Source organism: Suncus etruscus, chromosome 5, assembly GCF_024139225.1.
Source record: "Suncus etruscus isolate mSunEtr1 chromosome 5, mSunEtr1.pri.cur, whole genome shotgun sequence".
Lineage (NCBI taxonomy): Eukaryota > Metazoa > Chordata > Mammalia > Eulipotyphla > Soricidae > Suncus > Suncus etruscus.
In genome coordinates, this window is record NC_064852.1 from 26,613,386 (window position 1) to 26,627,208 (window position 13,823).

Here is a 13,823-nt window from a genome sequence, read left to right on the forward strand (position 1 = left end):
GGTAAGGACTACTGTGGCCTTTCTTAGTCTACTTACAGCCAAAAGTGCTCTGTCTCTTTCCACCAAGTCCGCGAGTTTATCTAGCAGACAGCCTCTCTCTGAAGCATCCATCCTTCTCCACACGGAGCCAAGGGAGAAAGCCAGGCGGGCTGCCTGCACTGCTTTGTCTATATCTGCCTGTAAATGACAATGAGGGGCAGTTGAAGAGTCAGAATATTCCAAGTGAAGGGAAAGCATCCACTTTCATGGATATGATGGTGAAAAAAAGAAAGATTAGTCATTGTACTGGGAATGCATACATTCACTTTTGGGCTTTCAGAAAGCTGTTCCTTCCTGAGGAATTTTGTTTTCTAAAAAAAATCTTACCTTGTCTGCTTCTTGAACTTCGCACACCTCTTCTCCAGTTGCTGGATTATAAACAGGGAATACTCGCCCACTCTCCGAATTCTGCCACTCATTGTTAATAAAAATCTAAGGGAGGAGACAAGAGAAGGTCATGGGTTGCAGGAAGCAGGCAACTCTGAAGTACTACTATATACTTGCTCTATGTACCTACAGGTAATTAAAGTACAGAATTGAAAGAGCTGAAGGAGACACTTAAATTGTATGTAGTCTTGGGGCCAGAGTGATAGTAAAATAAGTAGAATATGTGTTTTGCATACTGGCAACCTGGGTTCAATCTCTGCCACCCATACACCAGGAGTAGTTCCTGAGGTCAGAGGGAGATAGGAATAAGTGATGAGCACTGCCAGGTGTGGCTCCAAAACAAAATGAAGTATGTAGTTTACCTCCATTCTGAGGAATTTTCTCAATGGCATTTTTAAAAATCTCAATACCATTCTAAGAATTCAATATCTTTGATGAACCAGCTAACCAACTAAAGCACAGTAAGGTTGGAAGAACATGGAGTATCATATGCATGTAAACCATTTATGAGTACTTATAAAATACTTCTGGATAGAAAAAGCCCTATTCAGGGGCCGGAGAGATAGCATGGAGGTAAGGCGTTTGCCTTTCATGCAGGAGGTCATCGGTTCGAATCCCGGCGCCCCATATGGTCCCCTGTGCCTGCCAGGAGCAATTTCTGAGCCTGGAGCCAGGAATAACCCCTGAGCACTGCCAGGTGTGACCCAAAAACCAAAAAAAAAAAAAAAAAAAAAAGAAAAAGCCCTATTCAATATACATAAAATTAAATCATAGGGACCGGAGAGATAGCATGGAGTTAAGGCATTTGCTTTTCATGCAGAAGGATGGTGGTTCGAATCCCGGCATCCCATATGGTCCCCTGTGCCTGCCAGGGATGATTTCTGAGCATAGAGCCAGGAGTAACCACTGAGCACTGCCAGGTGTGACCCAAAACCAAAAAAATAAATAAATAAATAAATCATTGATCGAGTTGAGTTATTAATGAAGCGTCTTTTTTTTCTCTCAGAACCATAAATAACTGCACATGGAAACTTCACAGTGCTGGAATAACTCCCACTTGAACAAGAAGTCTAATCCTAAATTGAACAATGAAGCCAGCCAAATGGACTAAACAGGAATCAAGCAAGTAGAACATATAAATCCACATCAGAATTTTTTCTTTTGCTGGGCTATAAGGTAAAGGGAGAAGAATTCATAATTTTCAAATTGGTCTCTCCAGAATTTTATCAAGAACTTCAGTTATCTTACATAGGGAATACAGATCATTCAAAATAACAAGGAGTCTAAGTAAATTGCCATTAATTTAAGAAAGTACTCATCAGTTTCTTAAATTAGTGAGTGAGGTAAGAGTTAAAGGAGGGTATGAAATGTATGCTTAAAACTTTTTACTTTTACTCAGAGAACAAAAATACACAAGGGTATTTTACTCTATAAGATTTATGGCCTGATAATAAAAACTTATGAACTTACAAACTAGATAAAAAGGAAGTTTTATTTAGGAAGTTTTTCTAGAATATTACCCAGTTTAAGAAAAAAAGAGAAACTTAAGCTAAATATAGTACAGGGTTAAAATGCTTGCCTTACAACCTTACTTTGAACTATGCCAAGTTATTCCTAAGCATTGAATCAGAAATTAAGTCCTGAGCACTACCATATGGCCAGACCCAAGAGAAAGAGGGGTGCATACCAATATTTCTTATTACTTTTATTTCACTATCTAAATGGATTAGATTTATTTGGGGGGTAGGAATTGAGAAGTAACACCAGAGATAAAACCTAGGGCTTATCACAGGCAAGGCAAGCTCTTCCACTGAGCTACATACTTGGTCCTAAATTAAAATTTGGGGAGTACTTTACAGCCACTCCCAGCAGTATTTGGGGATTCTACATGCAAAGTATGTACTCATCATATTGATTAGTGCATGCTTCACCCTTAAATTAAATTTCTGAACTATAAGGATAACATCATGATTCATTCTGCATGTACAAGTACATTTGTTGAGCAATTCTACTTTTAAGAATTGACATTTCATGGCTTTTATTATTTTTGCCACTTTTTTATGATGTTCATAACTTACTCTGGCTCTATGCTCAGGGGAATTCCTGGCGGTGGTTCAAAGTAAGGTTGGAAGTATGCAAGGCAAGTGCCTTAACCTTGAATGCCATATCCAGGATCATTCCTGGCATGATTCAGCGGACCATATGTGGGTCAGGGATAGATACAAGGCAAGCACCTTACCTATTGTACTATCTCTCTGACACCAAAATTTATTTATTTATAATATATCAAATCTTATTACTATACTATTATTATTTTAATTCACTGACCATTGTTAAGATACCTTATAGAATATTGCCATATCTTTTTCTTCATTTTGAAACATTTTGCTACTTTATCACCATAGGAATTATTCTACTATCAATTATTCAATAGTTTATCACTTATCAATAATTGATCACTTATCAATTATATTCAAAAATTTAGCTACAAAGTACAACAAGAAAACAAAAATATAAAACTGGCTAGAAATGAATATATATACATAACTATCATCATTTCATCATTCTATTTTATGTGTAGTATAAAATAATACATCATCTTCAAAAGGCCTAAGAATAAATCTGGAGAAACCATTTTTCATATTCCTTTTAACTTTCACTAAACTGCTGAGAATTCAAAGATTTGAGGCCAGAGTAATAGAACAGCAAGTAGGACACTTGTCTTGCTTGTATGAACCTGGATTTAATCTCCAGAGCCACCAATGGTCTCTTGAGCTCCACCAGGAGTTTTCTCTGAAAAATGAGACTGGAGTAAATAGTACAGCCAAGTATAACCAAAAGCAAAAACGAAAAAAGGAAGGAAGGAAGGAAGGAAGGAAGGAAGGAAGGAAGGAAGGAAGGAAGGAAGGAAGGAAGGAAGGAAGGAAGGAAGGAAGGAAGGAAGGAAGGAAGGAAGGAAGGAAGGAAGGAAGGAAGGAAGGAAGGATGAAACAAATAAAAAAGAAGGAAGGAAGAAGGAAAAAAGAAGGAAGGAAGAAAGACAGGAAAAATCATAGTTTTTCAATTCCATTCAATTTACAAAGACAAATTTTAAATGTCAAATAAAGACATTTATGGCTTTCAGATATGTCAGAAGATAAAGTCACAGAACAGAAATAATATTATTCTGATGGCAAAATTAACTATTAGCAAAATCTTAAATTGTAAGTTTAGAATAATTGATTTCTCCAACCTTAAGAATTCAAAAAGCAAACAACATATTTACAAAACATACAGGAAATCTATTCTAATTTGTCACTCAAAAAGAAGCAGTAATCATTTAAAATTTTATGACAAGAGCCTGAACCATTATGGCTTTCTAAAGTACATGAGACAATGTGTATCTCTTTATAATATTAGTTTACTTATTATGATTCATAAATGGACAAATACTTATAAGTAAGCACGCCACAGAGACTGGCACAGATCACAAAGAACAAGAACAATCAGTGATGGTGGGAATGTGCAGAGAAAGGAACTCTCAATCACTGCTGGTGGGAATGCTGCCTAGTCCAGCCTTTTTGGGAAACAATATAGAGATTCCTCAAAAAACTGGAAATTGAACTCCCATGTGATCCAGCTATACCACTCCTAGGGATATATCCAAAGAACACAAAAACATAATACAAAAATATCTTCTGCACACCTAAAAATGGGAACTTAAATATAAAACAAGATGGATATTTTCTACAAAATTATGGGCCTTCAAACTTCTCAACAGTATTATATTGTTCATGTATTATTTTGTTAATGTATTAATGTGGTAATGTATACACTCAAAGAACCATAAATAAAGATCAGAAATAAACTATTAGAGATGTGTTCAAAATTTGGACTGAGCATTGATTATAAGGTACTGATGACCTAAATAAAATCCAATATATAATCCCAAATATAATCCAGTACATCTTGGCAGATAGCACATGTGAAGAAGGCCACTAGTTTCATTTATTATCAGTGCACAGAGACCCCAAATGAGGAAAACAGAAGACAAATTTGTTTATTAGGTTTACATTTTTATTATTTTCTTCTTTCCTCATTCTATAAATTTATAAAACATTTATATATAAATGGGTTTATATTTACATATAAATATATAAAAAAATCTAAGATAAACTTTTTTAAAACCATATGGTAACAGCCATAACTTATTTTACTGGTATGCTCAAGGTTAAAATATTTGATATGCATACTGAAGTCTTACATTTAGCTTTTTGCTGTTCTTATGTGGTGCTCAGGGCACACCAGGGTGACACCTGGTGGTTTTAAGGAATGATGAGGGTATAAGGTTCTCTTATGTCAGGAATTGTTTTATTTAGTCAGTCATTAAATATTTTAAAGTATTCTCAATGAGCAACAAACATTTTGTTGGTTTTCTCCTCAAATTTTTATTTACAACTGGTTTACAATACTAATTAAGTTTTGGGGACACAGCCTCAGCCCATTTTATTTTGCCTTACCACAACCACTTGTGCTACTCATATGCTCAAATAGAATCCCTCTATTTATGCCTCTCACACACCCCTTCTCCTCTGACAACCATATTTTTTGTACAAAGCTAAGGAGTTGTTTGTATTGCCTTTCATTTGTTCAATTGCTTCGGTTATTAAGTTTCTGTTTAAGAAAGAAGCCACTTGGCTCTCACTCCTCCATGCTGAGCTATTTTGTTTAGCATCTCATTCACCTCAAGTGCCATCCTTGTTGCCACAAAAGGCCCTTTAAATAGTTGAGAAATACTCCATTAGCATATAGCCCATATCTTCTTTATCCAATCATCCATCAAAGGGTACCTATGCTGTTTCCCCACATTGGGCATTGTGAATAATGCTGTGATAAAATAGAAGTGCAAATCTTTCTGGATTTTTCATTTTCTTCACTCCAGCTGTGGTACTTCTGGAGTGTATAATATTTCTATTTATCAGTGTCATGAATCTCCAAAGCACTTTCCATAAAGGCTACTACTGACACCTTCCAACAGGGAATGAGAGTTTTCTGCTCAACAGCCTTGCTATCACATGCTGCTGTCAGCCATAAAATAATTTAAAAATGGATGTTTTCTGTGAAATGAGAGAGATCTGGGATATATATTCCAGATATCTATAATGATATTTTAAAAACTGAGAAATAAATGAGAAACAATAAAATGTTCTTTCTCACAGTATTCCAATTAGGAGATGTGATGTAAAGATAGAATTAAATAATCCCATTTTTTCAAACCCCTTTATATAAAACTGCTTTAGGCAGAAAATATCAATAGATGATAAAATAAGCGGGCAAATGTATAAAGAAAAATCTAATGTTTATGCAGTCTCAAGTTATCCTCCCTCAAGATATTTATTAATTACAAAAGAAAAAATAATAACTTCATATTGAAGAAATTTGGCAGACCACACCTCAAATGAGTAAAGTTAACATCAGCAGAGAGGAGACAAATTGATATTGTGAATTCCTTATATGGTACAATGAGAGGACAAGATAACTTCTACTCTATACCTAGAAGATATAATCTAAATTTAATCAAGAGAATGAAAATCCAAGCAAACCCACATCTTACAAATTACATCTTGTGTCTTGTGTTTTTTGTATTTTGTCAACTGCCAAAGTCATGAAAGATCAAGACTAAAAAAGTCTAAAGCAAAAGACTGATAAGATAAAAATAAATATATATTATGTAACCATGAATTAGCTCTTGGATCGGGAAAAAAGTGTTTTCAGACTACTGGTGTAATCTGACTAAAGGCCTTCAAGTAATATTGATTTCCTAATTTAAAAATTATACTATAGTTATATCTTAAAATTCTTGAGGAATAAGGTGATGTGTAGAATTAATAGTTTATTTTTCTGACTTTAGCAACACTTTGGGTATTGATTCGATAACCAATCTACAACAAACTACACACAGAGTGGAGCAGTTACACTAGCAAGCAGTCCAGGTGACAAAAGCGGGAGATATGGGATGCATGCTGGGAACGCGGATGGAGGGAGAACAACACTGGTGGTGGAAATGCCGTTGATTCATTGTCACTATGTACCTTAAATATTACTGTGGAAGACTCCTAATTCACTTTGTTCACAATAAAAATTAAAAAAAAGAAAAGAAATGAACCAAATTGTGTGGCCAGTCAAAATTCCAGAATTTCCAGGGGAAAAAAATGAATGTTTAAAAATGTATTTCATGCTTACTTTCTATAAAATAAATACCCAAAACAAAGTAATTAATTTAATTTTGTTTTGGGGGCCACATCTAGTGGTGCTCCGGGGTTACTCCTGTCTTTGCACTCAGGAATTACTCCTCGTGGGCTCAGGGATCATATGGGATGCCAGGGATCAAACTTGAGTTGACCATATGCAAGGCAAATTACCTACTGTACTATTGCTCCAATCCCACCAAAACCAATTCAAGTGAAAGTATGAAGATTTAATATCTTTCTAGTCATAATACTTCATTCTTCAATGTGATTTTTTGAAAAACAGTTTAATGTTTGCCTTAAAATATGATCAATGTTGCCTCCTTAAAATTAAATTGACACATTATTTAAATTAAATTATTTATTTTTGTAGAACCATCTTTTAAATCTCATTTTAATGATTCATACTTTAAATCAATTAAAATACTTAATATAAATACTTCAACATTTAATATGCAAATATAGGTACCAGAAAACTTGAATTTTCATTTTGCTCAATTTCAGAATAAATGAATGAAAAGATGTGGGTTTTTCTACCCCAGAGAAAAGTAGAAAGATTTTGAAAGTACACTAAGATACTATGTTCAGTTTCTTCAATTATAAAATATATAAATAATGGCTTATAATATTATAAAAAGTCTATTGTTCATTAATTACAAGCAAAGAAATAGGTAGCTTACGAAAAGCAGTTCCTGACCTAGGTTTCTAAGAAGATAAATTAACTCAGAGACCTTTCCTTCCTTTCTTGTTAATAACTATTCATTGGCACTTGATGGGCTGTTGCTGGTATTGAAAAACACTGGGGATTGTAGGCCCTGTAGGTCATGCTATTTGGAATGGAATGTCTGCTGGGAAAGGACATGAGTCACTGTCTAACACCTTTCCTGATAAGATGAGAAATATAACACCTCCTACATTAAAATTAGCTCTGAAACACACACGAATAAAATTTTTATTATATCTTATTTAAACATACAATAGAATATAACTTGTGGAAATGTGAATTAACATGCATTATAGAAAATCACATCTTGAACACATAATTCAAGCACAAGCAAATTATTATCACTGACACTGAAATTATCTGTACTTTCCCCTGATCCCATCCTCCTTTTTGACCTACTTTGCTATCAGAAGTAATCACTATATGAATTATAAATGTATTTAGTCTTTGACTTTTATCTATATATACATATAAATGAGCTAATTATTGGGGATACATATTACTGGTTATTACATATATCTATTATATCAATATTGTGAAGCATACTGTTCAGATCATATTGACCTTTGTATTTTTTATCTACCTATTCATCAAAAGAAAAGGCTATGTTGAAATACCTCCACTCTTACTGTAGATTTCTCAGTAAATCCATTAAGCTCCATCATTTTTATCTGTATATTTAAGGTTATTTTATTAGTGAGCATAGCATAGCATAGGGTTCCTGAGCAAATAGAAGTATAAAGTGACCCTTGCTATTCATTGAACTTGTGTTTAGTTTTAATATTAATAAAAGCTACCTTAAATTTATTATTTTCTTAACATTCCCCTATCATTTGATTCTCAACTTTTTACTGTTTTCATATTTCTCTTTAAGTGATATGAGGCGAATTTTTTTAGTCAACATAAAAATCTTTACTTTGAAAATTTTTTTCTTTTCTTTTTCTCTTTCTTTTTTTGGTAGTTGTGGCCAAATATTTTTTCTCTTCTTCCTTTTTTTCCTTATCCTTTTTATCGTAAATGACAACAGAATAGATAATCTACAACAAGCTGTAAAGTGGAGCCCAGTTGCACTAGTATTCTGGGGGGAAAGAGAGGGAGATATGAGATGAATACTGGAAACGGGGGTGGAGGGAGGACAGCACTGGGGGTGGGAATGCCCTCATTCATTGTCACTATAATTCTGTGAAAAAAAAATTAAAATTATTTATTTAGATAGTTTATTAATTACTTTATTTAAACATTGTGGAAGGTTATTCATAATATAGTTTGATATTTTTTCATCAGATAAAAAGTTATTTATGATCGAGTTGCAGTCATGCAATGTACAACAGCCTTTATCAGTACACATTATCTATCACCAGTGTTCTCAGTTTTCGGCCCATCCTCCCTGAGAAAACATTTATTAAATGTCTATTCTAAATGTAAAGTTTTTTGTAGGTATACCTCAAAATCCTCAGAAGACATGCTGACCTGTAACTTATTATCATTCTGAAAATAAGGCCTCTTTTGGGGTAAAATAACAAAAGAAACCCTATGATTCAGTTCTAAGATGAATGAAAGTGATAAGCATTTCAGGAACTGTTCTCTGAGAAGAGAGATATCAATGTAATCTGGCATTTTAGGATAATACACTTCAGGAAAACAAGAAATGAGGGAGTCTGACCTAGAGAGGAGAACAGGTAAGAAAGAAGGAAAAAACTCTATCCTTAATGATGCAATACTCTTCTTTAAATTTAGTTTCTCTCTGAAGAGTACCTGATATTTCAATTTAAGATGCATAACAGAGAAGGAGGAAGCATAAATTTAATTTCACCCCATCCATCTTGGACATCCCTAAGCCTTACTAGCAGATCAGTGTCTAAGCAACCTTTGGATTCTCAGTACCAGATTGTCCAAGTAAATAAGGCACTTTACCAAAAACTGAGCACTCAGTCATAAAAATCAATAAGTCAGAGTTAACAAGAATTAATCTCATAAAAATTAGTTATAGATAGATAGAAAAGAATCTTGACTCTCATCATCAGTAAGTCCTCTGAGCCTCACTGGGTGCAGACCCCAGAGGCCCCCAGCACCACTTTGGGTCTGATAATCTCCAGCACTGTATGACACATCAGCATTGTCCCTTCAGGCCCTTATCTTGAGCCATCTGTTTAGTTGACCAATTATTGCCAGTAGAGTCAGAACCTAATGAGCACTAGTTAAAAAATAAACAAATAAATAAGTCACGTAAAGTAGACAGAAAAAAAAAAAGAAAAGAAAAATGTTCATTATGTTATAATCACATTCAGAAAGAGATGAGTAGTAGTAAAAAGATCCCATAGAGCAATGGTCCTCAAACTACGGCCCGCGGGCCACATATTGTATTTATTCCCATTTTGTTTCTTCACTTCTAAATAAGATATATGCAGTGTGCATAGAAATTTGTTCATAATTTTTGTTTTTACTATAATCTGACCCTCCAACAGTCTGAAGGACAGTGAACTGGCCCCCTGTTTAAAAAGTTTGAGGACCCCTGCCATAGAGGAAAGATTTTAAAAGATAAAAATAAATATTAAAGATCACAGAAAATGTTATTTAAAAGTATATAATTGTGATAAATTTGCATTCATGGGCTCTTATTCTTCCAGCACCACAGATACTAATAGCTATCGTTATTGGTACACATATTGTTAAAATAGACAAGAAAGAATAAAAGCTTTGTAACTGAACAGGTCTTCTGGAAACATAACGAAAGACACTACCCTAGGCTTCATTCTAGGATCAGCGTAATGACCAAGACCACCAACTACAGAAGACTGATTAAAATGACAGTGAAGGAACAGAAGAACTTCTAGAACCATAAAGAAAGACCTCTTCATAAGCTCCATTTCTTGACCTGTGCAGATACCAAGATCTCTAGATACAGAGGTCTGATTTTATCACCCATGACGGAGCAGACGTCTTCCATACACCACAAAAGGATCTAGGGGTGACTAAATGAACATGCAAGGAGTCTGTACTTATTCCCATAACAGCATACTTCAAGGGTGGAGAAACCTTGTATCTCTTAGGCCAAGGGAATTCCCCCTCTAATTTCCCCATTATTTACTGTGCCTATGCAGGGGCGGGGGGAGCAGCACAAATTTTTATTTATTTATTTTATTTACCTTTTTTTTGGTCTTCGGTTTTGTTGTTGTTGTTGCTATCTTTTTTTTTTCCTCTCCATTTTGCTTTTATTTCAGGATCGTGGTTATTATGCAGTGCTTCTCTTTATTGCTGTAGTGCTGATTGGATTTTTTTGTTTGATTTTTCTTTTTGTATTGCAGTGGTGTTTCTCTTCCTTTCTCCCTTTCTTCTCTCAAACTGATGTTGAGAGCCTCTAAGTCTAAGGTCTCCACCCATTTTCAGCTTGCTTGATTTTTACCCCATTTTATTGCTTTTCTTCTCTTCAAACAAATCACATAACTTGAACCATCTTGCTTCGCCTCTCAAATTGTGGAGGAAATAATGGAGGGTACCAAGACCAAGCAGTTGTATGATCACTAAGTCGTAATAAAAATGATCGGACTTTAACACACACACCCCAAAATAAAGAAAGAAAAATATCTTTGTAAATTGTATGTTTTAGAATTAACTTGAGAAGGAAGGTGGGGAGGTTGAGGGAAGGTAGTGGGTGTGTCAAAGATAATGGATGAAGGTAGCAAGTTCAGGCATGCAATACTTTAAACAATTCATGCTGAAAAGCTATCTGTTCTTTTTTCACAATGAAAATACCTTGTTAGAAAAGTATTAATGCAAGACCAGCCAGAAAACACACACAGCCTGGGGGAATAAAAAATTATTTAAGGTACTGGAGAGTTGGCACATGAGTGCCAACTACAAGTGGCTAATCAACAGTTCACATGACCAGCACCACATATGTTCTCTTGAGCACTGCCAGGAATGATCCCAGAGCACAAAGCCAGAAGTAAGTCTGGTTTACTTACAATTAAGTAATAATTACTAACCATATACAAAATCCTGGCCTTTGCAGAGGTAAACCATGCTCATTCATATTGGGCCCATTTCTGCCTTTTGCTATTGAACAAAGTGGAGAAGGAATTATACAAGGGGCAAAGTATAACGTTCCATACATGTAACTAACAGTTACATGTACTTAGGCCAAAGGGATCTCAGAAAACATTCAAGGAAACACAGAGCTAAAAATCTAAAAATCAGTAGGTTTCTTTGTGTTAAAAAAAACACAGTCTAAACACAGCTGTGTTCATTAGGATATGTTTTTTAAGATATGATTTTTGGTGGTCTCTTTCTATTAACATCCAAGTTCCCTTCCCTTGTGCTTTCATTCTTATCTCCTTGAACAATTTTAACTGAGCTCTTACTCTTTTCTTATAAACACTGTGTCTTTTCATATTTCCATATTTCCTCCTTTTTAGCCTTGGTAAATTAAGTCTTACAGATTCAATACATATGCATATGTATATCTATCTATATATGCATATATATGTATATCTGTCTGTCTCTTGGATCTAATCCCAACAGTTTCAAAGGGTTTAAAAAGGTACCTTGGTGAGCCACCCTGAAAGACAAGGGCCACTGCTTTCAGGAGGAGCATCAGAAAACATGAAAATGATTCTTAAAGAGAAAATAAATGGTTCCCATGGCTGGTTTGCTTGTAGAAAACAGAGTTGGCTAACACAAACTCAATTCTGTATAATCACTTCTGTTCTGTGATTCCCATATCTGAGAATGCTGTTGACATCTGTTTTAAGAAAAATAATAAGAAACAGCCAAGTGGTCTGAGCAGCCTTGACAGAGTCACTTTGAATTATAGTATTTGTTACTCTGTTGAAGCAATGTGGCATTAAAGCCAAATACACACCAATGTCAGTTGTGACATTTTCTGAAATTGGAAGAAACTGTACTTGCCATCAATGTTGTGGTCGAAGGCAATGGGAATTGCTACTGGTAATGGTTAATGTTCATTTCTTCCTGTTCCACTTTCTATAAACAAGGTAATGCCTATACAAGCTCATTATTGTAAACTGAGCACATTTAAATTGGCAGTAAAACCAGAGTATTTACTCTAGTGCACATATAAAGTGCTTCATCCAATGTTTTGGAAATGTTTCAAGTTTTGAAACCAAGCAGCTGGCAGCTTTACAAGCCAAACCTTACACTTAAATCACTCACTCTGGAAAGTTTTTGGTGCCTCGTGTCAGGTAGTACCATTCAGCAGACATTTGTTCCCCCACCCCTTGGATTCTTTTGCAATAAATTTGCATTCGCAGACCTCAATCGCTGTTGATTAAATGTATATATCCTGGGCATTTAATCTGACTTTCATTATGGCCACTTCGTAAAAACGCCACAGAATGGACAAGTGATGACACATCCCAAGAACCTGGAATCCCTGCAAAGCCTCAGATCAGGTTTTTTTTTTCCCCCCTTCTTTATTAGTAGTGACCATTTTGTGGCCTCACTCTAAATCAGCAAAAGTATTTGACAGCGAACGCTCCTATCTATGGAATATATATAACCCGTGCTAAACACCAGATGAAAAAGGGATAACCCCAGGAAGGGGAGGGCATGCTTCCATGTAAATCATGTTACAAATTGGACAACACCCAGAGAGCTCATTGTTCACCATCAATTGTGAAGACCATTCCCATTTACCGTTCCCCTAGAATCGATGTTAATTAAGGTGGACTGAGAACATAAATCAGCCCGTGAGTTTTACAATGTAGTTTAGCATTAAACATATACATATTTAAATCAAAAGTAACTGATTAACTACAAAAGGTTTTTCCATAAGTTGCTGAAGCCATTTCTTTAAAAATAAAGATACATCACCTCCCATTTTTGTGGGAGGGAAATTAAAAGGAATATTATCTTAAAAATGGTGAATTGAGGCTCGGATTATTAGCATTAAAAGTGGCCCACCACGAGTCAAGGATCTTCACTATTTCATTTAAGTCCAGTACAAAAATATGAGATAAAGGCATATTTATCCAAAAATAAAATAAACTAAAGCTTATGTTACAGGGCAGTTTATGCTACCAATAATTCAGAGGGAAAAAACTTATAATGTAAATCTTATAATGTAAATCTAAAGATGCGAAGTCTTGAGCTACTCATTTCTCTCAATGCTACTAGTTTTTACTCCTCCACTTTCCTCAACTATATCTTTAAATTGTTTAATTTAAACAATCCAATCGGGCCATAGGCAGTAAAGTACGTAATTGAGACATTTGATGTAAAGCCAGACCTGTATTAATGCAGCTATACCTAAAGATTCTAAAATGAGCTAATCCCCATATTGCTCTTATTTAATCCACATAAATAATGATGAAGAGGTTGAAGCTCAGAGATGTAACAGAATATGCCCCAGGCAAGAAATGAAATTCAAAGCCTCCATAGTCTGGTTCCTCTGCCTTCAGACCTAAGACAAGACTGTTTGGAGCAGA

The 13,823-nt window shown here is 34.9% G+C and overlaps 2 protein-coding genes across 2 annotated transcripts in view; one reads left to right on the forward strand and one right to left on the reverse strand.

The window, feature by feature from the left end:
• The window catches only part of AQP9 (aquaporin 9), an 837,480-nt gene that overhangs the window by 648,948 nt on the left and 174,709 nt on the right, over nucleotides 1-13,823 (forward strand). The window lies entirely within an intron of this gene.
• The window catches only part of ALDH1A2 (aldehyde dehydrogenase 1 family member A2), a 102,446-nt gene that overhangs the window by 59,002 nt on the left and 29,621 nt on the right, over nucleotides 1-13,823 (reverse strand). Inside the window, exons 2-3 of the mRNA XM_049773659.1 lie at nucleotides 367-471; nucleotides 37-177 (exon numbers count right to left, since the gene is read on the reverse strand). Of these exons, the coding sequence (XP_049629616.1) occupies nucleotides 37-177; nucleotides 367-471 (246 nt within the window). The remainder of the gene's footprint in view (nucleotides 1-36; nucleotides 178-366; nucleotides 472-13,823) is intronic.